The sequence below is a fragment of the Microtus pennsylvanicus genome, chromosome 6 (assembly GCF_037038515.1).
Source record: "Microtus pennsylvanicus isolate mMicPen1 chromosome 6, mMicPen1.hap1, whole genome shotgun sequence".
In the NCBI taxonomy this organism is placed as follows: domain Eukaryota; kingdom Metazoa; phylum Chordata; class Mammalia; order Rodentia; family Cricetidae; genus Microtus; species Microtus pennsylvanicus.
Window position 1 is genome coordinate 29,507,673 of NC_134584.1, and position 25,099 is coordinate 29,532,771.

General features: G+C 43.8%; 1 protein-coding gene across 2 annotated transcripts in view; it reads left to right on the forward strand.

Annotated features, from left to right (window-relative positions):
- The window catches only part of Egflam (EGF like, fibronectin type III and laminin G domains), a 160,475-nt gene that overhangs the window by 93,472 nt on the left and 41,904 nt on the right, over positions 1-25,099 (forward strand). For both annotated transcript variants that reach the window (XM_075975936.1, XM_075975935.1), the window contains exons 7-10: positions 21,634-21,749; positions 22,521-22,830; positions 23,654-23,754; positions 24,994-25,094. In XM_075975936.1, coding sequence (XP_075832051.1) covers positions 21,634-21,749; positions 22,521-22,830; positions 23,654-23,754; positions 24,994-25,094 — 628 coding nt within the window. The remainder of the gene's footprint in view (positions 1-21,633; positions 21,750-22,520; positions 22,831-23,653; positions 23,755-24,993; positions 25,095-25,099) is intronic.

Here is a 25,099-nt window from a genome sequence, read left to right on the forward strand (position 1 = left end):
CTATTTTTCATGGAAAAGGTGGGAAATGCAAACAAACAAAGAAACAAGGTGAGGGATGCAAGAGTTCCTTACAAATATGAAACATTTCATTCAATTTTTGTCTTCCAGGGAAAATGAAACCTTGTAATTTCATAGTAATTGTGTGCACAGAAGGATGGAAAACCCAAGCAAGATAAACAAACAAACAAATGATAAAACTAAAACTCCCATGAGCTCTCCTTATGAGAGCTTCTATTGTTGTTTGGGATATTTGTTTTGGTTTAGTGTTAAGACCTGATTTCAAATTGTTTAGGCTAGTCTCCAATTCCCTACATAGTGAAGGATGACCTTGAAATTCTGATGCCCTTCCTGAGTGCTAGAATTGCAGACATGTACCACTTACCCAGTTTGGGCCATGGTGGGTACTAAACCCAAGGCTTCATTAGTGCAAAGCAAGCAGTGGAGCAACTGAGGTATATTCTCATCCCATTATATTAGCAAATAATCTCAAATACTTAGAGATCTCCTGCTCCCACGTAAGTATGATTGCTCAAATGAGGAGAACGGGAATAGACTATTAGAGGAGCCACTGCATGAAGGCATATGAGGATGGCTGTAATGTTTCCAAAGTAAGGCTTTGGTTGTTCTCTTTCTGGCTACACTACTGTCCTAAAACCCCCTCTATTCTCCCACATTCTTTTTCTTAATTTAGTATCAGTTTTAAACTTTACTGCTTTCAAAGTGTGTTTTTCTTTTCTATACAAAAGTTAGCAAACATGCCAACTAGCATTACCTGAGTCTCAGGGAATTTGAAGGGTTAGGGCTGACGCTGGAAAGCCTGCTGCACGCCAGGCCTTGTGCTGACCATTCAACTGTGTAAAATTCACTTATTCCTCCCAGAGACCCAGGGTGAGAGGGATGGCACCCACTGATTATAGATGGAGAAAAACAGCATCTCAGAAAGAGTAAACGTTTTCTCGAGTCTGATACTTACGGAGGCAGGAGTGAAGCTGGGCTTGCTGACTGCATAGCTACTACCCTGAGTATGATTCAGATTCATGGAATCTTTCTGCTATCATGAAGTAGCACAGGAGAGGTTAAGTAAGGTGGGTGATTCAGTTCCAGGTGTTGGGTGATGGTCTGTGTAGAATCTAAGTTCTAGGAGGTGCAGCGGCATGGAATCCAGCTTCCAACATGTGTATTTCTTTCTTTTTTCCTTTCTTTATAAAACAGGTTTATAAAGAAATATTCCTTTATTGCAAGTCTTCTTTGTGTCCCTGTAGTCATATTTACAGTCTGTGTTCCAGTCCTGATCCCCGATAGCAGTGTCCATTACCTTGAGAATGTTGTAGAAGTACAGTTGTACAGTATAGACTTGGGATGTCTTTGCTGCTCTTGGATCCAGCAGAGGCTAGGCCAAAGTGAAGAGAGCATGATTTGGGTAGAGCCTTGATAGGTGTGTGCCTCATCTGCTTCAGCCTCACTCAAAAACAAGATGGAATGGAAGGAAAAAATAATAATTAAGACTCTAAGTATCTGGAACTCTTCTGAGAAACAGGGTTCTTTTGATCATTCTAAATGATCAAACTATTCTGAATTTACCTCAGGCCTCTCATGGGAGGCTTCTCACCATTCTGTTCCCATGTTGTGTCCATGAGAAAATAGAAAATTGAAAAATAAATGAATAAATAAATTTTTAAAAGACTAAAATTCTTATCCCCATCCTGCTGTATTTTTTTTTTAATTCCAGGCGAGAAACACCAACAGCATTATAATCTGCCTTTGATCTCATAAATGACTAGTTGATAGGCAAAGCTGGGGACCTTGTAGGACGTGCACCCAGCCCATCTGTTGGTGACTTACCAACCGAGCTCCATTCTTAGCTCAGTCAGGAAGCACGGGGCAGGCAATAGAGGACACAAATAACAGAAGCAGAAGTAAAATGTGTGGATTCATTCTTTTTTTTTACAGACCAAGATTTAAGCAAAACTAATACATGTATAATCAATCCCGAGGTTATGTAACTTCCCCTGAGGGATGGACTATGGCCTCCCTACCCCAAATCATTTTATTTCTAATGTTCCATCCTTGTAATTACAGTCAAAGAAGGAATCAATATATTCTGTACTGAAGTGGATCTGGGGTCCTCAGGGCAGTCCCCATAGATGTATCTTTTTGTTCCTGCCAATAGTCATTGCGCTCCTGCTGCCTCAGGCCTTTGGCACCTCTGTGCGAGCTCAGATCTTTCTGTGACTGTGGCGGCCTCTCCATTCTGCTTTTTAGGTCTTTGCTCACTTCCTTAGGCTTTGTTATCCTCAGGCCCCTGCTTCATGTCCTCCCTAGCAATGTCACCGTCTGGAACTATTGTATCATTTCATTATGTATATCTCCCCTGACAGTAAGATCCTTGCTGGGGTTGATAGCCTTGGTCAGTATACTGACCACCCTTCCCCTTCCGCCATGTCACCTATGACATGTCACTGTTGAGCTCATGTGTGAGTGTGATTTAGCCAGCCAAGAGGCTGTTTTGGAGGTTGAGTAGCTGCAAGCTGATGTGAAGGCAGAGGCAGGCGAGGGTGATCTAGAAGACCACGCATGTCCAAAATGGGTACCCAGTAGTAAAGTCTTTAGGCAAAAGTATCCAGACCTCCAAGACTGCAATGTGGCATGAGTAAAGGGAAAGTAAATAGGACAAAAGAAAGGAGGAGAGAGGGACTGGATGGAGGAAGAAGCCCCAGGAAATTTAAATTCAAGGCACTAGGGATGGAAAAGAAGCTTTGCTGATGGGGTGGCAGGAGGAGTATTTGCATCCTATTCCAAAACAAGCCCTCAGTGCTCCCCTGTGCTCTTTCCTAAACATCGGAATAAGCTCTACTGTTTCTTCTTCACCTTTGCCTCTGGTCCTAAGTCTCAGATCTTCAAAGGCTTCGGAGAAATGTTTTGGTTGGGTTTTTGCCATCTCCTAAAACCAAGATTTTCTACAGTTTTCAACCTTCCTCTTTTAGCAATCTGAGGCAGACCCACAAGGTTCCAATTAGTCATATTTCTGCAGGAAATGCTTCCCATGTCCTCCCAACCTTCCTGGTACCTAGTGATGATGTCTGTTTCTGTCTTCGATGGCTTGGTGTCGGTGTGCGACTCGGCTTTTGCTCACTTTTGTTCTGACATTGGGGCCTGTACTTTTACAGTTCTCACCACAGAGACCGGCTTTAGTACACTAAGGTTCCCAGGTACATGTTACAAATATAGCCACAGAGCAGATTCGGTCTATCCCCAGTCTCAAGTAAAGCTCTCTGGTAACAGTGCCTCAAATTGACTGTAGCTAGAGCGTAGCGGATTCCTTCTGGAAAAGGCATTCAGAGAAAGCCGCCTTTCTGCTTGGATGTTCCTCAAGAGTCTTCAGGTGGAAGAGAAGTGATTGATAGGCACATGTAGGTAGTCATTCCCTGGAAGTCTTCTAGTGGACTGGTTAGGTCTAAGAAACTTCAATTAGGGACATCAGACAGCTAAAACTACATGAGTACAAGGCACTGTGCATGCTGAAAATATTAAAATCCCATGCCCCTACCATTCTGTAGCTTTAGTCTCCTGGTGATATTGGTGCAAATGCCAGACACGTGGAAGCGGGAGGGTCTTGAGTTCAAGGCCTGCATAGGCTTCAGCTGGAAACATAGTTTAGTTGGAAGAAGGCTTGAGTAGCATGCACAAAGTCCCGAGTGGGTTCCCCAGAACCACAGCGATGGTGTGATGGCACATTCTTGCAATCCCAGCACTCAGGAGGCAGAGGCATAAGGTTTAGAAGTTGAAAGTCATCCTTCCAATGTAAGGGTTTCTAGGCCAACTAACCTAGAGATCCTGTCTCAAAAACAAAAACAAAACAAAAAACCCCCAGGAGAATTAAAACCTAACAGAGCACAGAATTATACTTTTGTGACTCTAGTTTCTGTGGCTGTTTTTTTTAATCTCCTCTAAATCAATCAGGAACTCAAACAAGGATTAGTAAATTTTGCTAAAAAGATCAAGTTAGTAAATATTTTAGGATTTAGACCCAGTTATTGCTGAAGAAAGAAGTATATATACATATATATGATAAATAATATTTATCAGTGTATACAAATAAAAGCTAATTTATAGACACTAAAATCTAAATTTCTTATGATGTTTGTGTATCATCAAAAATTTATTATTTTTTTTAAAAAAATCCCTTCTATCTAAAAATGCCGAAACTATTGTCAGTCCATAAACAAGAGAGGTGATGTGTCCTCGTTCTGTGGACTCCTTTGTTGAGCTCTACTGTAGTTCTGGGATTTATCCCCCTAAGTTTAATATTTCCTGGGAAATTTGGGGAGTCCATTTTTTAAAAGTAGCAATTTTGTCGAGCTTGGAAGGAGCCCGTTAGCACATGCAAATGAAATCGTGCCCCCGAAAGAGCTCTGCGATTTAATCTTTGAAGAATATTCCTAAATATGAGACCTGAGACCCAAGACCCTCAACCCAACAGCAGAGGAAAGGGCTTGCACTGCCTGGTTTGAAAAAGAAAAAGAAACAGAGGGAGGGGAGAGTGGCTCTGCTGGGTTTCTTCCAGGATGCAGGGCAGGCCTGTAAATTAGAGCTCCGTGCATTTGTAAATCTTTAGAATGGAAGATGGAAGCGGAGGCTGAAGAAGGAACAAATCACTGGTTTCGCTCCTAGCGCAGACGAAGCTGCATTTTAAGTGTGTATCTTCGCATAAACATAACTGCAAACGTGATTTTTACATTCAGGGTGCTTGCTGCAGTAATCTCCCTATTGATTTGCTAATGCCTGGATTCATGGATATCTGAATTACACCCATTCACACGACTTTATTGGCTTTGAAGGGAATGATTCACTTTGCTGTTTAAATACCTGATACCTATTAATTGCTCTTTGGAGGCCTTTGTGCATGCTATCATACATTTATTTATAATCAGCACACCAATATTTCACCCTCTAGCTAGAAGGAGAAGACAAACTAAAGCAAATGATAAGAAAATATGATTTCCCAAAGCCAAGGCGTACTCGGTGCTCTGGCTTTAACCACAACATGGTTTCCTATTGAAATCATTTCGATATGGGAAATATGGGATGTCTTGATGTTCCAGGGGGGCATTCCTCTCACCTTGGGCAGACTTCAGCTTTGGAGTTAAAGAGCTGAATGTTCATTGTCACACAGCTTCCCATTAGTCCATAGCCTCCTAGTTCTTGTCTTGAAAACTAAAAGGGTGAAATTTGTGAACCACAGAGGATGAGGTTTAGAAATAAATTTATTAGATTCATAGGCAAGAGCTTTGAGAAAGAAGGAAGTCAGAGCTCCCATCTAGCAGGGGCAGGGAGTGTGGTTCACAGATGCTATGGGTATCCCTATCAGACTGCTAGTCTAGAGGCTTCTTAAAGGGCTTCTGGCAGAGCTGGCAATGGAATAGGGAAGTGTCTGGGTGTCTTAGTTAATGTTCTATTGCTGTGAAGAGATACTATGACTACAGCAATATTTCTAAAGGAAAACATGTAACTGGGGCTTGCTTGTGTTGCAGAGGGTTAGTCTGTTATCAACACGGCAGGGAGCATGGTGGCCCAGACATGGTGCTCAAAAGGTAGCTGGGAGTTTTACATCTGGATCTACAGGAAGCAGGAAGAGAGAGTGACAATGGGCCTGGCTTGAGCTTCTGAAACCTCAAAGCCCACCTCCAGTGACACACTTCCTCTAATGAGGCCACACCTCCTACTAGTGCCACTCCTTAGTGACCAGGCATTCAAATGTATGAGTCTGTGGGAGCCATTCCTATAGAAACCATGACACTGGGTGCCTCCTCTCAGGGTCAGTCACTTGGTCACATCTTGAGTGTAGGCAGAGGTTGCGTTTAGGAGAAGAGCCAACAGGGAACAGGAAGCAGAACTCTCTTTCTGCATTTCAGGCACAAATCAAGGTCCTCCTCAGAGCTGCTACCCTGGGGTCCCTGAGCAGTATCTATCTCATATTCTTATTAATCACTTGTTAGCGTCTGAGTTCCAGTTCTGCTTAGGTTCCTTGATGAGCAACCAAGGCCACAAATATGGTTCCATCAGCAGATATCAGAGTCTGGTGAGCACCTGCCAGGATCTAAAGATCCTTGTGCAGACCAGGCAGGGTCGTGTGGAGAATGGTAGAAGCAGGCACGGTTTATGAATGAAGAGTACATTTCTAATGTAGAAAATAGGCCAGAACTGAGCGAGAAAGCTCAACGGAACCCACAGCATCCACAATCGGGACTCTTACAGGACATTTGTACATAGTGAGCTCTTTTTAATGCATTCTTTATCTGCTGTGTGGCAGCCATAGTAAGAGTCGGCTTCTAGTCTCCTAGCTGGATTGTTTCTTTGGCATTATTGATTTGGGGTTCCAGCTCTCCAGTCGCAGTTTAACACAACCTAGAAGTAAATAGAAGGAGCTTATAAATAGTGGCAGACATGTGGGAGGGGCACATATGTCTGATGGACCTTATCTGATGATCTAATTGAATCCTAAACAAGTAGTTACACACACCTTAGGTGTTGCCAGTCTCCTAAGCAGGAGTAAAGAGATAAGCAATTGAGCGATTTGAAGAAGAGCTTTGTTTGCGAAAGCTCATGCAGCAGTAAGGAAGCCAAGAGGGGGGACATTCGCTGGCATCTGGACAGTCAGGGAGCGACATGTTGCCAGAGCCCTGCCTTCTATATGCAACATGTGAGACGGGCACAAGTGGACCACAGGTAAAAATTAAAGAAAATAAATATCCTTTTCCTCTTTCCTTCTTCTGCTGGTGCTCCCTCATAGCAGAATACACCAGAAAGCCAGCCATGCTAGCCTCCCAGAGCACAAGGCACAGTGGAATAGGCCAGTGCTTAGGACTGGAGAGAGAGAGAGAGAGAGAGAGAGAGAGAGAGAGAGAGAGAGAGAGAGAGAGAGAGGAACCAACCACCAGAAGGAATAGTATAATCAAATAGAACAACAGAATGGTGCCTATTTCATGGGTTATACACAGTGTGCATGCATGCACGTGCACATGTGTTTCTTTCTTTTAAATTTAGGGCACAGGTGTGTCATCTATCCATGTATTTAGCATGTTGCTCTGAACATAGGTGGTGATGAACAGTCAGGCCTCTGGGTACTGAGATTTTATCCTCACAGAGCTGGAAAGGGACTGTCTCTGCCTTCTCCAGAAGGAAGTAGGCCTGCAAAGGAAGCAACCCTCTCAAGGTCACTCACAAGCAGATCTACGTGGAAACCAGTCAGTGATTGCTTTCCAAACTAGATCCCTTAGCTGGCGGGATTCTTTTCCTCTTTAGAATCGGCCACAGAGTGTTCAAGGAAGAAGACCCATCATGCCTCTGAAAGGGGTTGGATGGAGGGAGACCAAGAGCAGTTGGAAAGACCTGACTAGGGGCTCGAGGCCACTGGAAGGCACTGAACTTGCCTGTTTCTTAGGGAGACATGAAGATTCTGGGAGGCGCTGGCCCAACAGCGTGCAAAGTCTTCACTTAGATCTTAGCAAAATCATTTGAATGAGGCTAAGAAAACCAACACATTAATCCCCAAACAGAAATAGCTTACATGTTTCTAAATATAAATAAAGGGTTTATTAAGCTTTGTGGTGCTTAATAGAAAACAGCAACATAAAATATTTGTTAAAAGCAAACTACAAATCCTCTTTAACCTTAGTATCTAAAGAACACTATTAACATTTTAATATAGAATGTCTGCTAGAATTTTTAATTGAATGATGAAGTCATAGAACATACACCTTTTCTTTGCTACAAAAATACTGAAATATAAATAAATACAGTCCTGCCTCATTAAGTTAAGAATAATTCCAGGTGGTAGTGGTATACACCTTTAATCCCAGCACTCTGGAGGCAGAGGCAGGCTGATCTCTGTGGGTTCAAGGCCAGCCTGGTCTACAAAATGAGATCCAGGATAGTCAGAGCTGTAACACAGAGAAGCCCTCTTGAAAAAACAGAAAGAAAAGAAGGAAGAAAGGAAGGAAGGAAGGAGGGAGGAAGGGAGGGAGGGAAGGAAGGAGGGAGGGAGGGGGGAGGGATGGAGGGAGGGGGGAGGGAGGGAGGAAGGAAGGATAGATATCCCATTGTGAGGCTGCTCTGTATTTATTTACAGTTCACATGTGTGTGGACATACAATGTGTTTGCCTACACAAGTCCAAAGGTGGTGCTGAGGATCATCTCCAAGTGTCCACAATCTTATTCTTTGGGGCAGACTCTCTCAAGGAGACCCAGGTCTTGCCAATATGACTAGTCTTGTTAGCCAGTTTGCTCTAGGATTCCCTTGTCACTTCCTTCCCGGGCCAGAATTCTAAACAGGCTGCCTCACCCATTCATCATTTTACCTGGCCTCTGGAAGACCAATCTTGGGCTCCTGGATTACATGAGAAGTGTTTTAACTGCTGAGGCTTCTCCCTGAAACCATTTTTACCACAAAAAGAAAATGAAGCCATCTGCTTAAGAAGGTGCCATTAAGTTCAGGTCTACTGTTGGCATTCTTTAGGGTGACCCTGCCAACTGTGACGTCATGCTAAAGCACCCACGGGAGAGGAGATACTATAAAGGGTCTTCCATCATCTGTCTATCACTTTTTCTCAATTGCAAGGTTAGCATGTTTAACAGTCACATAAGAATCTGAGCTTGAAGCAAAGATACAAAAAGCTTGCCCTGCACACCCATCAAAGGAATGGATGTACAGAGGAAGTACACCTCCAGGCAAGGGATGGCTGGTGATCTCAACATCCCACAAGGCCCCCGAGGCTCTCTTATAAAATGAGTATATCATCCCTTCCAGATAATATGGAGGATTAAAAGCCACCTTTGCACAACTTGGTAAAAGATGAGAGTCAAGATGAAGAAAGGAAGACCCTAGTCCTGCAAGAGAAAAAGTCAAAGAGAAGAGAGAGATGTCCACATACAGATGTTCTCTGCAAATAGGCCAAGCCACACTACTTCCTTTGTTAGGGTCAGAAGTGGCCAGGAGGTTCTGTTCTTTCCTCGGTATGGGTACCACAAGAATGACGAGCAAGAGGCAAACTGGCCAGGAGGCAGCAGTGTTCCCTGAGCCTTACTACGCTGTGGCCAGAGAGATGGCTATAGCAGGACAGGCTGCATACATGGAAGTAGAAGGGTGCCGCAGGAGCCTGAAGATGAGATTCAGAATACGTACGCCAGTTTGTTTTGTTTCCATTTGCTTGATAGATTGATTTTCATGTTGACTCTCCATTTGTGGGCATCTCTGCCAGTGAGGTGTGATTTGGGGGGAGACCAGATAGTTGAATCTTGGGTGCTTTCTTTTCTGATTTTATAATGTGTTTGCAACGTTTCTCCCTTTCCTTTCCTCTCATCAAACCTTCCCATATACCTTTCCCCACTCTCCTCCAAATCCATGGCCTCATTTTGCATTGTTATTGTATACATAGATGTATACATATATACATACATATTCCTACCAAAGGACTGGGGAGTTTGCCATGAGATTGTGTCTCCTATAATATCAGTAGCTACACTCAAAAAGTCTCATCAGCATGATTTTAATGTTTAACAGTCAGGCAAGAATATGAGCAATTTTAATTTTAATGGTGAATTGAAAATATTTACATTTTAGGCTGTTTGTTGAGAAAGGTTTACTGCTTCCTATGGTGTTGTTACTGTTGTTCTGGCTGATGGGATTATTGGCAATTACGGTAGTTATTTTCTTCTTCCATTAGGGGTTGCTGAGATGTAACTAAGGTCATTCTAAGACGAATGTGTATGGATATAATGTTTACATTACAAAGAATTAGAACAATCTAAAATAAATAACCTAATAATTCATGCCAAATTTCTATAAAAATTAGAAACCAGACCCGAACGTAGTACAAAACAAGCAATAACAAAGACTAAAGCATAATTTCATAGAGATTGAAAGAAAAAGATACATAGTCTATCAAAACTTTGGTTCTTTGAAAGCTAAATTGGGAAACCCCTCATACACATAACTGCCAGAAATACGTCAAGAAGAAGCAAACAACTAAAAACCCATAGCAAGGAACAATACTGAGGCAACAATTAAACATCTCCCCTGAAGAGAATCCCAGACCCAACAGATCCACTACTGATTTCCCACAAACTTTCAAGGAAATGCTAAGGAGCCAACACTAACACTTCTCAAACTGTTCTCCAAAAAAGAAAGGAAAGGAGTACAAACTCTTTCTATGATGCTGAAACTTGATGTGTCTACCCATGAAATAGTGGCACAATTATCATGGGAGTAACCAACTACTTGATGCTCAAATTTAAGGCCCACTGAAGAGGAGGGAACCCATATCTGGTACCATTAACCTAGTCAAAAACATTCATAGACCTTAGAGAGAAGCTTGTTATGTTGTTTACTTTAATCAAGACAGCATCAAACTTCCTTCTAAATTTCTATGTTTATACTCAGAGTCAAGTGCTGCTCTCAACCTTAGCCTGAGAAACTCCTCTTTGTGGTAAGTGGTGTTGACTGCAGAGATACACAGCTGTTCACAATGCTGAGAATAAGTGACTGGTGAGCATTCAGCCCTAACTATAAATTTCTATCACCTCCTGCCAAGCTCAGGAGACATCATGAGAGGCAGTGGAATGGATATAAGAGCTGGCAGAGAGGGGGAAAAAAAACAACAAAATGCTGTTTTCTTGGGATGACAGCCATTGCGATCAACAATGCACAGCCTTGTGGTTACCTATACTAGTGCCACTCAAAACTGGCCCTGTCAACAACCACGGATGGGGAAGGAATTCATGAGGTCAGCCTCCTTCAATGCTCAGTTATTGGCTAAGGGTGTGTGTGTGGGAGGGGTCATTGTCTTCAGTTGTGTACTCACTGGTGAATCCACCAAGCTCCAAATCTACAACCACAAGAAGAGATAGTAAATGTTAATTTATTTACGTGAGGTCATATATATGAGGTGTGTGTGTGTGTGTGTGTAAAACTAGAAGGAGACCATGAAGAGGTAGAAGAGATCTTGTGGGGAGGGGGAAGATAAGTGAATGCATGGGTGATGATTAATATCATGTACTTAACAGGATCCAGAGTCACCGAAGAGATAAACCTCTGGATATGTCTGTGAAATATTTTCTAATTTGGGCTAACTGACATGGGTGAGGGTCCTGGACTGAATCTAAAGAAGAAAACAGGGCCAGGAGAGATGGCTTGGTGGTTAAGACCACTGGCTGCTCTTTCAGTCCAGGTTCGAGTCCCAGTACCCACAACTGTCTGCCATTCCAGTTCCAGGGAATCTGATATCCTCTCCTGGCCCCCTTCCAGCACCAGACATGCATTCATTGCACTTACATACAGAATGCAAAGCACTCATACGCATAAAGTTTAAATAAACAGAGAGAGAGAGAGAGCAACTTGGCACCAGCATTTTATTGCTCTCTGGTTTCTGTCTGTAGGTGCAGTGTGACGGGCTATTCCTGCCCCCATAGCTTCTCCACTATGATGCTAAAATAGGAAGAAAAATATCTTTCCTTCTTTAAGTGCCCTTTGCTAAATATTTTGTCACATGTCAACACAGGGCATGCGGCATGTCACATGTCAACCTGTAACATAAAAGCAGAGAATTACCGGCAGGAAGGAGAAGGAGTGGAGAAAGGAACCAGTAAGAGCAAAGAAAATGCATAATGAGGCCCTCGGCGTGGTACATACTTAAGAAAAACTGAGGAGAAGGGCTGGGGGAGGTTAGGACATTTTCTTCCTTCTGAACTTGAAAAGAAAATTGACGCTGTGTCAAAGAAGAGAGATAATGTTCTGCCCACTCCCAACTTCCAGGTGAAGTCCCACTGACGTCTCTCATAGCTAAATTCACACAAGTTCTGCCCTTCGTCTCATGGCTTTCTGTGAATTATAATATAGATGAGCAGAGTCCTGGCGAGGAGAAAATTAGATCACCACCCACTCTGCTCAGTATGACAAACTGTAAACTAATCCATGTTCCTTTACTAAATTCTTTTCCCCAAATCTTTGGGAAACTGAGACAGCAGGTTTGTGGACCTAAGTGCTGGTTATGTATGCTTGTCGTAAGCGTGGGCTAGTGCCACACTGAGCTTCAACTCCAGCACAGAACACAGTTCAAAAATCTGACTGTATCTCCATTTTGACCCAGCGAACTGCTTCTCCCATTAAAGTTTTGACCACTTGATTGCCACTGCATTGCAGAGGTCGGTAGGGGACTATGAGACTCCCCAAATTTAGGATAGGCATCCTAAATTTAGGATAGGACCACCAACAGTTCCGGAGGGCATCCTCCAGCAGGTGGCGGTAGTTTGCAAGTTATCCAGCAGGTGGCGATAGCTCACGGACTTCCAGAACAGGATAAGCCAGGAGCGTCTGAGTAGCCTGAATTGAATAAGGACTAATAGGGGCGTTCCATTAGCTTGCCCTGGTGATGAGATTCTTCTAGGCTTAGCTAGTCCCAGCCACAGCAGAAAAGAGCAACAAATCTATAGTTTAGCTTTTATTTTAAAAGAAAAGTTCACAAGGTTGCAATCAAGTATGTCTTAATGATACAAAGAAATCAGCGTTTTTTCCTTCTTACGGTAAATATACTAAAGGTTGTCATGTTTAGCAAGTGTTGAAACAGTGGAAATAATGCATTAGAACAGCTGTAAGCAGGATAAAATCTAATAATCACAGACCATCGTCACCCCATTCTTCATGCATCACCACCAGTTAAAGCCACCCTAAAACTCCTTTTACTCAAGAAAGTATAGCATTAGCCGGGCGGTGGTGGCGCACGCCTTTAATCCCAGCACTTGGGAGGCAGAGGCAGGCGGATCTCTGTGAGTTCGAGACCAGCCTGGTCTACAAGAGCTAGTTCCAGGACAGGAACCAAAAAGCTACGGAGAAACCCTGTCTCGAAAAACCAAAAAAAAAAAAAAAAGAAAGAAAGAAAGAAAGAAAGAAAGAAAGAAAGAAAGAAAGAAAGTATAGCATTTAGTCCATAATAATTATTTTGCCTGTTTGACCTCTCCTTCATGTAATTCTAAAGCTGTGTATTTAATGCCTGCTTAATGTCGGGCAATGTCTGGGTGCCGGGGTATTGACAGTAGGCAATATAATCCAAGTTCCTGCAGGTGTGGAGTTTACACGTGGGAGACTCTGCTTTCGCCAGGAAATGAAAAATAAAATCAATAATACACTGTTATAGTCCATAAGTAATGTGTCTGCAATGATACGTGTTGGGGGAAAGATTTGAGATAAAGTACCTCGACAGTACCAGGTTGTACGTCCGGCTCCAAATCTACCGGTCACTAATACACTCCCAACGTGTCCTGACAGCTCCTGCTGCAGAACACAACTGGTATGCACAAGTTTTTTCTCATCAACTGATCCTGAGTTTCCCATCCGTCATCCACTGGCTCCTTTCGGAGCTATGGGGCTGTCTGTCACATCTATAGTCCTAAGCGCAGACTCTCCTTACCAGTTTTCTGGGTTGCTTCTTTAGTTACTTCCTTTAGGCAGGAGTGCTGGGATTCCATTTCCACCTCAGCGTGTGCAGGAACACTTCCTGACTCAAGTGCACACAGTGTTCCTCTGCAAACTTCACCCGCCCCAGCAGTATTCTTATGGGAAGGTGGAAGACACTGTGCAGTCTTATACTGGACTCTAAGTGTGAGTTATGAATCTGAGAGAGGTTAATAAACACCTGCTTCTGGCCTCTGCACATGCACACACACGCATGCACGTGCATGCACACACAAAGTCACACATGCACATACACACATCTCTCACACATACACACACACACACACAAATATATGTATACACACACATAATTAAAAATAAAATTAAAGAAGTGTGTGTGGGCGTGTTTAGTGGTGCTAAACTCCCCCTTGCTGAACCCAAAACTTTATATTCTTATATCGTTTAACTCAATTTTTAAAAATATTGCTTATGGCCCACTGAACTATTTTTATAACCCTCTAAGGTACTGTAATCTGTAGCTTGAATATTATTGGATCAAGTATACCAGGGAATTGAGTAGAATTTGGGGAAACTATATATTAGTATCTAAAGGCTTAAAGGGAGGGGGCATTAGCTTTGCCTGTGAATGTCACGCACACTTATTTTTGACAAATGACGTTTGGAGGAGGCTGAGGCAGCCTTTGAGCCAAGAGTATATGGTCAAGTCCAGTGATTAGATGTATCTAGAACGCCTTAAATGCCTGTGTTTTTCGGTCAACATACCCTGGAGCACAGAGCAGGGCAGTGGAGTTGGATTTTCCCAAGAGGGCAGGCATGAAGAGCGTGGGACCCTGCTGGAGAGGGTTCTTTGGTCCATCATTGAGGAGAGAGTATACTTGGACATTGTTAGGAGGCAAGAGGGTCTAGGAACCCCAAGGGTGAGCATAGAGACCAGCCCCAGACCGGCTAATGTAAACCCGTGCCCCTCGCTACCATGAAGGTCCCTTCAACCTCATCTTTAAGTCACCCATGTTCCAGCCACATCAGACTCTGCTGCGTAGATTGTTTCCACATCCTCTTTCCTCATATTTTCTCAGGAAGAACATCTCAAAACAACGCAGAAACTCTTCCACCAGAGAGCAACTTGGGATGGATTCTGTTTGTTATTCAGACAATGAGTTCTCTGTCTTGGCGGTTCATGATTTTCTTTCTGGTGGCGGTGATTGTGCGATGGTCCAGACTCAGAAACCCTCAGCCGCACCTTGAGTTCCTCTCTGGCTCAGTCTTGCTCTAATCAATATGCCAATACTTATCTGAACATGAGAGCAGATTACTCTTGTTTCTATTTTCTTTTTCTTTCTTTCTTATTTTTTTTTTGAAAAGTTTCCTTGGGTGCAGATTAATCTCATGACCCAGAGAGAGGCTGGTCACGGACTATCTGGAGTCTTCAATTACTGTTGAGTACAATTATGGATCAGAGAGAGGCTTTGAGCCAGACCTCTTCCCTAGTGTAAAACTAACTTCGCTGGCACACACAGAGAAGTGTGCCCCTGCCAGTGAAGGCTGCAGCCAGGGCTCTCCCAGCTTAGCGGCCACCCCCCTGTTCCACCAAGATGACAGCTTCTTCTTGTTTATTGTCAGATAAACTTGGGTTTATTCAAGAAATTTGAATGCACAGGCGGCCCTTAGAATCTGTAACTGTAGACTCAATCAGCAGTACATGGGAAATATTTGGGGGAAATTGTGTCTATGCTTAAACGCGTAAAGACTTGGTTTTCTTGCCACAGTTGTGTAGTCTTCCTCGTAAACGTGTAGTCTTCCTTGTGAGAGGATGAGAAGGGAACAATTGTTTACTCACCTGAGTGGGGCAGATAGACAGACTCCCCCCACCCCCCGCCCCGCAAAAGAAAAGATTTCGTCCAAGGCTGATTTAGTGAACCAGTGAGCTGTAGAGGAGTGTGCATGAAGGGTTCTTTACAGAAGCGTGGCCAATTCAAAGGCAGATACCTGGGTGACCACTCCCAAAGCTTTGGCCCTGGACTTCCACGCACAACTTGCGGGAAGCTCCCCTGAAGAATCGCTCTCCCTCCACCATCCCCCTGCTTAGACAGCCTCGGAGGGAGGCCCTGTGGACACTGGAATTTTCGGGGCTTCCTGGGTGCTTTAACCTTTGGCTACTTCCTGAATCTTATTTGTTACTCTCTGCTTTCCCCCTTCCAGGAGGGGAAAGAGCAACACAGCAACATTTCTGCAACATTTCCACCAAATTAGGCACTATACAGAATCCGACTTTGGTTTAAAACATACAAGACTGCGTTCGTAAAGAGTGTATGCATACTGCACCATTTTATAGAAGGGACTTGAGCACCCATAGATTGACTGTTAGTGGACACCAAGGGTTAATTCACTGATACTTAACCACTGTATGAAATGTTTTGAGGAAATATACACATTTTTTTAAATATAAGGCTGAGGTTTCATGGGCTCCTCTGTCCCCTATACATGTACAGAAAGGATTATGGGCAACTAAGGAATGCTGAAAATGGAAGAAACAATTTTCTCCAAGGAAGAACACACCAATTAGTTATCTACTACCAAATGGTTAGCCCTGAAAACATACATTAAAGTAACATTATACAGACAGAGAAGGATATATTTAAAAATATATATATATATGTATATATTGCATGCATTATATTACAATTAATGAAAGAAGAAGTCGTGAATTTGAAAGAGAGAAAGGAGGGATCTAAGAGAGACTTTGGAGGGAGAAGAAAGGGAAAATGATGTGATTTTATAATCTCAAAGATAAAAGGAGTAATTCTTTTTAGTGTAAGGGCTGGGATTATGGCCCATTGTGCAAAGTACTTCCTGTACAACAAGAGGACCTGAGTTCAGACATTTAGCATCGATTGGGAAAGCCAGCTGCAACTACACAGAACTAGGGCCATAGCATTGGGAGACAGACAGGTGGCTGCCAGGACCTTGCTGGCCAAATAGTCTACCAAAATGGCTAACTACAGCTCCAGTGAGAGGACCTGGCTCAAAAAATAAGGTGGAGAACAAACAAAGAAGATACCCAAAATGAGTCTTTGCCTCCACACATGCAAGTGCAAGCAAATGCAAATGCACATACAGCAAATCTAAAGTGTGATACAATGATAATAAACCAAATCGCTACAGCAAGTAAAGGCCGCACCAAGATGAGGTGTGCAACCAGGCAGTTTGGCTCTCCCTGTAATTCCCGCACTTGGGAGGCTAACGCAGGAGGATTGCCATGAGTTTGAGGCCATATTGAGCTACAGCCTGGCTTCTGAGTGAGACTAAATTTGAAGTTTTCTATTCGACCCAGAGAATAAATTGAGAAGAATTTGCAAAATTTTGCGTATATCAATGAATAGCAAGTTTCAAAGTAGTTTTATTGTACATGAAAAAATTATAGTTTGCATGGCTAGATTCCCTTTTAATGGTTCTTGTTAAAAATTAAAGGTGTCAATTTGCAGTGTAGCTGACTGCAAGCAGATCTGTTCAACTCAAAAGAAAGAAAACCCTTAAAAATCAGAAGCATTGAGATGAAGCTGCTCCTTAGATCACTCCGCCGGGTCCCTTGGGTGGGTCTCAGAGAACACCACCAAATCCACTGTGCTGTTAAAGACCAGGCTTGTGTCCTTAACCACAGTTCAAGTTGATGGTTCTAACAACTCTCTCTGTGTGTATAATAGAATGATAATAAATCAAACAGATACAGGGGATAAAATCATGCCAAGATGAGGCATGCAGTCGGGTGTTTTGCATCTCTCCGGTAAGCCCAGCACTCGGGAGGCTAACCCGGAGGATTGCCATCAGTTTAAAGACACCTTAGGCTGCATAGTGAGAGTGTGTATTGGTGCATGCTCACACATGAGTGTATTTGTGTATCTCTGTGTTTGCATTTGTGGGCAAACATAGTTGCAAGTATGTGTGAAGGCCAGATGGCAGCCCCGGGTGTCATCCTCAGGTGTTCGCTAAGGTCTTTCACTGATCTCGGTGCTCGCCCAGCAGGTTGGTCAGCAAGCTCTGCCTCCCCAGCACTAGCTTTACAAGCTTGTACCGCCAGATACAGCATTATTTTTTAATGTGACTTCTAGGAATGGGTCTTAGGTTCTAGGTTTGTTCAGCAAGTACCTTATGGACTGAGCCATCTCCCAGCCCCCCAAGGTACCTTAATTTCTTTTCATCTAGTCTTTCAGAAGGTAGAGGCTCCATTTACTACATTATGTATTACTCAGATCATCCTTTCCGGGCCTACCTGCTTCTTCACTTACACTACTTCTTACCTGCACAGAAACCATCCTCTCAATTCCTAGACTTGTTTATAGACAGAAAATCTGTTGCCCACTTGCGTCTGGATGAAAGGCTCATTTCTAGCTGAAATGTTACTTTATTCAACCCATCTTTGGGTTTATTTTCTTTCCCTTGGTCATCAAGTGTTTTTAAAATTGATTTATTTTTGTTATGTATCTTTTCATAGGTTGATGTATAATCATTGCATACAGTTAAGGAGTACAATGTCATGATTTGATCTATGTATACACCAAGTCCCAGCCCTGACTGTGGGGACAAGACTACACATGCCAGCATTGTAGGCTTACCCTTTCCCATGCCATACAGACCCCCTTGCTCTGCTTACCCCCTGGATCCTTCCTGTTGTTGCACAAACATGTATTTCCTAATCAGAAAGGTCACACAAAATCTGAAAGAAGAACCAGTTTGGATGGTTCAAGGGGAAGATGAATAAATTGGAACGTGGTCAAGGTTCTGACTAGCGAAACCAAACTACGAAAGGTCTTGGGGAGACTTTGAAGGGATTCAGGCTGTAGCTCTAATCTGTCATTGTCCACCTAACTAGACTCCCCTTCTGTGTTTGTATTGGAATGCCCCAGCTTCTTTCCATAACCTATTGTCTCTCATTTGTAGTAATATGGGGGCGCGGCGGGGCTATCCCCAAAACCCCAGCCGCCTGCCCAGCCCGGCTAGCTTATGCCCCGAAATAATTACACAGACACTGTATTCTTTTAAACACTGCTCTGGCCCATTTCTAATCATCTGTGTAGCGCCCCTAGGTGCGCTTACCGGGAAGATTCTAGCCTAAGTCCATCCTGGGTCGGAGCTGGGGCATGGCGTGCGTCTTCCCTGGAGCGGGTAGCATGGCGTATCCTCTGCGTCTGCTCCCGAGAGGAGAGCTGTCGGGTCTGACCTCACTTCCTCTTCCTCCCAGCCTTCCCTTCTGTTTACTCCACCCACCTAAGGGTGGGCCTATCAAATGGGCCTAGCAGTTTCTTTATTGCTTAAACAATGAAATCAACAGATTGATATATGACACTCCCACATCACTTCCCCTTTTTCTGTTTAAACAAAAAAAGGAAGGCTTTAACCTTAACATAGCAAAATTACATATAACAAAACAGTTATCAAGTAAAAGTTACATCAGAAACATTTATACATATAACAAAATTGACCTTAAATCTCTATAAATAAAGCAAAATCTATACTAATGCAAATTATTCATACCTATATCATATCCCCCTTTAAATGTAAAAGAACGTTTATAAACCATATTTGGGAACATGGGCGCAGTTTTTTCTCTCCAAACTGCTTCCTGCTGAATGGGGGCGTCGTTAATTAGGTCTTTCTTGGTATAACCTGTGTGCTAGTTTCATCTCAGTTGGCAGTTGTCTCATTGTCTCTGGAACTTTCAGAGCTTCCTGGTTGCTTTAATCTTTGGCTACTTCCTGAATCTTATTTGTTACTCTCTGCTTTCCCCCTTCCAGGAGGGGAAAGAGCAACACAGCAACATTTCTGCAACATTTCCACCAAATTAGGCACTATACAGAATCCGACTGTGGTTTAAAACATACAAGACTGCGTTCGTAAAGAGTGTATGCATACTGCACCATTTTATAGAAGGGACTTGAGCACCCGTAGATTGACTGTCAGTGGACGCCAAGGGTTAATTTACTGATAAGCCTTTTCTCTCAAGTCATTCTTGTTCCAGTGGCAGCAGGTTTTTAGGCGTCAGTTAACAGCCCCTTTTCTCTTTGCCCACTTTTAGAATCTATTAGAGGTAAGTCAATGCCATTAGCAGAGAGGCATCCTTATGTCTGATAAGGATGCTAAGTTAAAAGGCTAGGTTTTTCTGAGAGTCAAGGTGGGTTTGCTAGGACCTCCTGCCTGGTGTGGAATGTGTGATAGCCTGCTTGGGAAGCTTGGCCATTTGTGGCAGTTCTACCTACCGTGGCTAATATTTTCTTCTAGACCTAGTGAAGAAAGGGTAATGAGGGGCCAAGTTTACCCCAGTTCCTCCTCCCTCCCAGCATCTCCCAGTTGTGAAGTGTGGGCCAAATGCAGCTTGATCCCAACCTCCACTCTGTAGAAACGGAAAACTTGGACAAGAACCCTATGCTTCTTAGTTTTGATTTCATCTTCCCAAAGGAACCTTCAAGGGTGGAGAGCAAGCATCCCCACTGGAGCTTCCTTGAGCTGAGCTGTTATGACAGGTTCTCCTGAGGCCCCTGTACCAGGTGATTCTGGTAGTGATAAGACAGGGATTCATGTGAGGTCTTACCAGACGCTTTTCATCCTTGTAAGTAAAACCTTCTAGTTGTTTCTTTCCCAAACTTTGGCCTATGTGCAGACGTCTGTAGCATGTCTGCACCAGCAGTGTGAATTCTAGTGTCAAAGCAACTGAGGACCTCAGCGGTCATGAAATCTAATCTCATCCCTCATTTTGTGTGGGGGAGGTGTGCATGCGTGCATGCGCACGTGTGTGTGTGTGTGTGTGTGTGTGTGTGTGTGTGTGTGTGTGTGTGTCTGCCTGTCTGTCTGTCTGTGTGCCTGCCAGAGGACAGCCTCAGGTTCATCCCATTTGTTGAGATAGGGTCTCTCTCTCTAGAGCCTCTAGTTCACCGAGTTGGCTTGATTGACTGCCCAGTGAGACCCAGGGATCTGTCTCCCCAGTACCTGAACTACAAGGGGTCACCACCATTTCTGACCTTTCCTATATAGGTTTTAGAAACTAAACTCAGGCCCTCACACTCATATAGTAAGCACTTCGTGACTGAGCTATCTCTCAAACCCTCATTTTGTTCAGAATCACAAGATCTAACAAGATTAAGTGACTTGCCCAGCAACAGATTCTTGTGCCTATCTCACAAGACCGAGAGACATTTCCAACTCAATATCATTGATCATAAGAGAAACAATGTACAGAAAAACCATGTCTTTCTAAACACAAATATATATGGACTTCATAAAATAAAGGGCATCCTCTGATTGACCAAGAAACATTTGTATTGTATCATTTCTTTTTTCCTTAATGTGGAATAACCTAGAATTTGTTTTGCATTTAGTTTGTGGTTAGACTATTATGGCCCTAATAAATGTCTGCTATTTAATGTTCTCTTTCCTTAATTAACCAAGTGCCAAGCAGAAAGAGATAAGTTACGCGCTTTAATTATAGCAACCCGGGGCTACTTGGAGAATTCTTATCAGTAGCATAGCATGTACATCATCCTACACTCAACGGAAGACAAAATTGGTGGAAGCTTCGAGAGTATGAGATGGAGGAAAGAATCCCATCCCCCACCACGGTCAGGAGAGAAGAGCAGTAGGATCCCATCCCAGGCTTCTTGGAGTTAGGCAGGGTCTGGTTCTGTTTGTGTTTATTTATTTTCTTCTCAGTTAGCATGAGCTGGGGAGTAATCTGGAGCCTGTGAGAGGCAGGGTGTTTGGAACACGGCAGAGAGTCTCTGAGTCTCAACCAATTGCTTAGTAAATGTTTTGCGGTCTGGGTAGAAGGTGAGGGCGGTCAGGAGGGCGTGAGGAGGGAAATAAGTGCAAAGTCTAAGGCCAGACATGTAAGAAAGTGGCAGATTTCATAAAGTAATTTGAAAGTTTAATAATTAAAGAAGAAGGGGTTAGAGAAACGGCTCAGCAGTTAAGGGCACTCACTACTCTTCCAGAGGACCCTGGTTTGAGTCCCAGCACCCACACCTGGCAACTCACACCTGTATGTAACTGCAGTTCCAGGGACTCTGACATCCTCACTCCAGTCGCATAAAATAAAATTAATTATTTAAGAAAATAATGAAAGAAGAAAGTTGGGACACAGAAGGCATAAGGTGACAGGACACATGCTTTTCTTTGCGAAGGCCCTGAGGAGACGGGAAGTGGCCGCTATGGACCTCGATTTATCACCAGCATGGGAGCTACTGAAGATGATGACGAATCTGAAGACGATCTGAATCTGGATGTGTCCATGGAGGAGGTACCCACTCCTCTGCTCTCACCTCCAATGTGTTTTGCTTCCCTGCTGACTGCAGCAGCTTAGCCACAGGGCGTGGACATGAAACTTCAGATTGAATTGGGCCCGTGTGCTCTCTGCAAGGATTTTTTTTCCTCTGACTATGAGCTGGGGGTGGCGGGTATGGCACATACATTAGCACTAGGGAGTTTCCTAGCAGGCTGATATCCTATGAGAAACCTCTGTCTACAACCAGCTTCATAAACTACCAAAAAATGTAGATTTACCACCCACAGAATTTTGTAAAATGAGACAGTATAAGAAAATGAATGAGCCGGGCGGTGGTGGCACACGCCTTTATTCCCAGCATTCGGGAGGCAGAGGCAGGCAGATCTCTGTGAGTTTGAGGCCAGCCTGGTCTAGAAGAGCTAGTTCCAGGACAGGAACCAAAAAAGAAACCCTGTCTCGAAAATCCAAAAAAAAAAAAAAAAAGGAAAAAGAAAAGAAAAGAAAATGAATGATTCCTTAACAAAGCCATGTAATTTGTGATAGTTTAGTAAGAATAGGTTGTAGAATATCAGCTTTACCACAGCAGGATTTTTGACTAGTACAGGACAAGATGCTTAAACTCTCTGAGTTTCAAAGTCTTTTTCTATAAAACTGGGGTCATGCTTCTGTCTCACTGATCTCCTGGGGATTTTGGACGTTAACAATAAGCCTGTGATTCAATAACTGCATTTATCCAATATAAAGACGACTTCCCGTTTATGCTAAGTCCTTTACTCTCTAACTTAGGTTAAACCACTTTCTGCTACCAAAACTGGGAATAGGATGGAATCTGAGAAGACGTTTCTCTCCAACCCAGAGATGGGTTCCAGGCTTGCACAACCTACCTCAGCGTCTCTCCCTGAAACTACAGTGGCCATCCCACACACCGCTGCCCAGCGGAAGGGGAAGAATAATGTGGCCGTTACGTCAAGGCACTTTGACACGTTCTGTGATGAGACACCCTGCCCAGGTGACAGCTTCTGTGTCAATGACTACATCTGGGGGGGATCACGATGTCACTGCAGCCTGGGCAAAAAAGGCGAGGGCTGCTCAGAAGGTAAGCCCTGGGAAGGGGATAAACAGTATGGCTAAACCTGTAGAGTCCTGTAGACGGTTGTACGATACAAACACAGCACCTTCTAGTCCTCTTTGTGACATAAGCCTTTTCTCTATGTAAATAATAATTAATTTATTCCCTGGCAACGCTGAAGCAGGCAGCCCGTATATGACGGTCCTGTTGAACTTGTCCATATTGGGTTTCATGGTCTCTTCCTTAAGAGGACACCAGATCTCATTACAGATAGTTGTGAGCTACCATGTGTTTGTTGGGACTTGAACTCAGGACCTGTGGAGGAGCAGGCAGTGCTCTTAACTGCTGAGCCTTCTATTTAGCTCCCCCAGGCAAAGTAAGAAACATCTTTTATTGCCTCTCTGATGCGGTAGCCTGTTTCTGTGTGTGTCCAGTGTGAGGTCCTTTGGAGCAGTTATTGTAAAATTATCTGTAGAACCAGGGATGTGGACTCTGCCCTGGTCACATTTCTATCAAAACAGCCAGGACACCCAGGAGGGCAGAGAGAGCTGATGCTTGAGGACTGCAGAAGCTCAGAGTGGAAATGAGTGGCGTTGGACCTCAAGCCGTTCCTTTCTTTTCCGGGAAGCAGATACCGATCTCCCAAACCCAGTTTCTTCTGAAGAATTTCAGAAACTCCTTGATCCCAAGAGCAGTCGGTGTGAAAGGCAGAGAAACGGAGATGGGAAGGAAGCTGACTGTAGCTGATTGGACGAGGGTTTTGCTGGGTGATGAGCAGACAATGGTGCCTGTTGATTTCTGCTTCAGAAAGAATGACATCGCCTTGTCACATTGTGTTTTTTTCTCTCAGATATCTTTATTCAGTATCCTCAGTTTTTTGGTCACTCCTACTTAACCTTTGAGCCTCTGAAGAACTCTTACCAGACGTTTCAGATCACTCTGGAATTCAGGGTAAGTGGAGCTGTCTGTGATGAGTATCTGTTGAACTCATCTGATTGCACATCAGAGGAAGAGAGGGAAGAGGGGACAACACACAAAAACATGGCATGCCAAGTCCGACCTGCAATCAGCCACAAAATCCAGCAAGGGTTAGGTACAGTCACAATTTTCAAGTATACTGCTGGGGTGGGGAGGGGACGGTGCTTGTCATGAACTTTGGAAGACTAGGTTCCCAGTGAGAATGTTACTTCCAGGATGACGCAGTGGGCAGGATTTCAGGACTAACTAAGTGTTCCGTTCCCCAAGCCCCTTAAGAGCCGTCTCTCCAGTTCCAATCATCTAAAGATCGGTGTCTGACTAGCATCTTGAACTTGATGTGATTCTTTGAGTATCTTTGATGATGCGAAAGGGCCAGGGGTCTGGAAACCTGTACCCCTTGTTATGGTCTTATGACGCATACTGCGGCCCCCGTCTGCACTCTATGCGCTAGAACCCAGTTCGCGAGCTTCGGGCAAAGGGCTGGAGGTTGAGAATACACACGCAGAGACAGACCGACACACAGACCCTTCTAACACTCGTACCAAAAAGCCCCCTTTAATAGTACCACGGAGGCTTAAATACCCCGCAGTCAATGGCCAACAGGTGAAAATCCCAACCTCTGATCCTCTAGGCTAGGCACAGCTTCTAGTAACTTCAATTAGAAGGCTCTAGACAGGGAAGAGCAGCAGAAAACCAGGACTCAATTAGTCCCAACAGTCTTAACTGTCTGGGAGGTAGCCTGTCCCTCAGCTAACACACCCAGTATGACTACCCAGTGGATTGTTCGTACTCTTTAGATAGAAGAAAAGGAGCAAACATATGTGCTTCCTGGGTCGAAAGGAAGAGTAGAAAGGGCACATTAGAAACAGAATACTCATCAGTGAGAGCAGAAATTGATGAACACAGAAGAGTCTGTGGCCAGGGCTTTAGGACACAGACTTTTCTGGAAGTTTTGCAGGTAGACCCACAAAGTCAAGCAAAGTGCAGGTCAGATATGGGCCTTCCTCACCTCAGAGCTTCTCCTCATACACTAACACCACTGCTATTTTTAAATGTAAAACCAACCTGGGTACGTAGGAACTCCCCAGAGTCCAAGGGCTTGCGTTAGTAGGATGGCAGAGGGGACCATTCATGGTTTGTCTTCGTAAGTGTTTACAGATGAGGGAGAAGGGGCGGTCACGGCTCACGTGGCTTTTACTCGTGTGCCCACAGGCAGAGGCAGAGGATGGCTTACTGCTCTACTGTGGGGAGAACGAAAATGGCAGAGGCGACTTCATGTCCCTGGCTCTCATCCAGCGCTCCCTCCACTTCAGGTAAC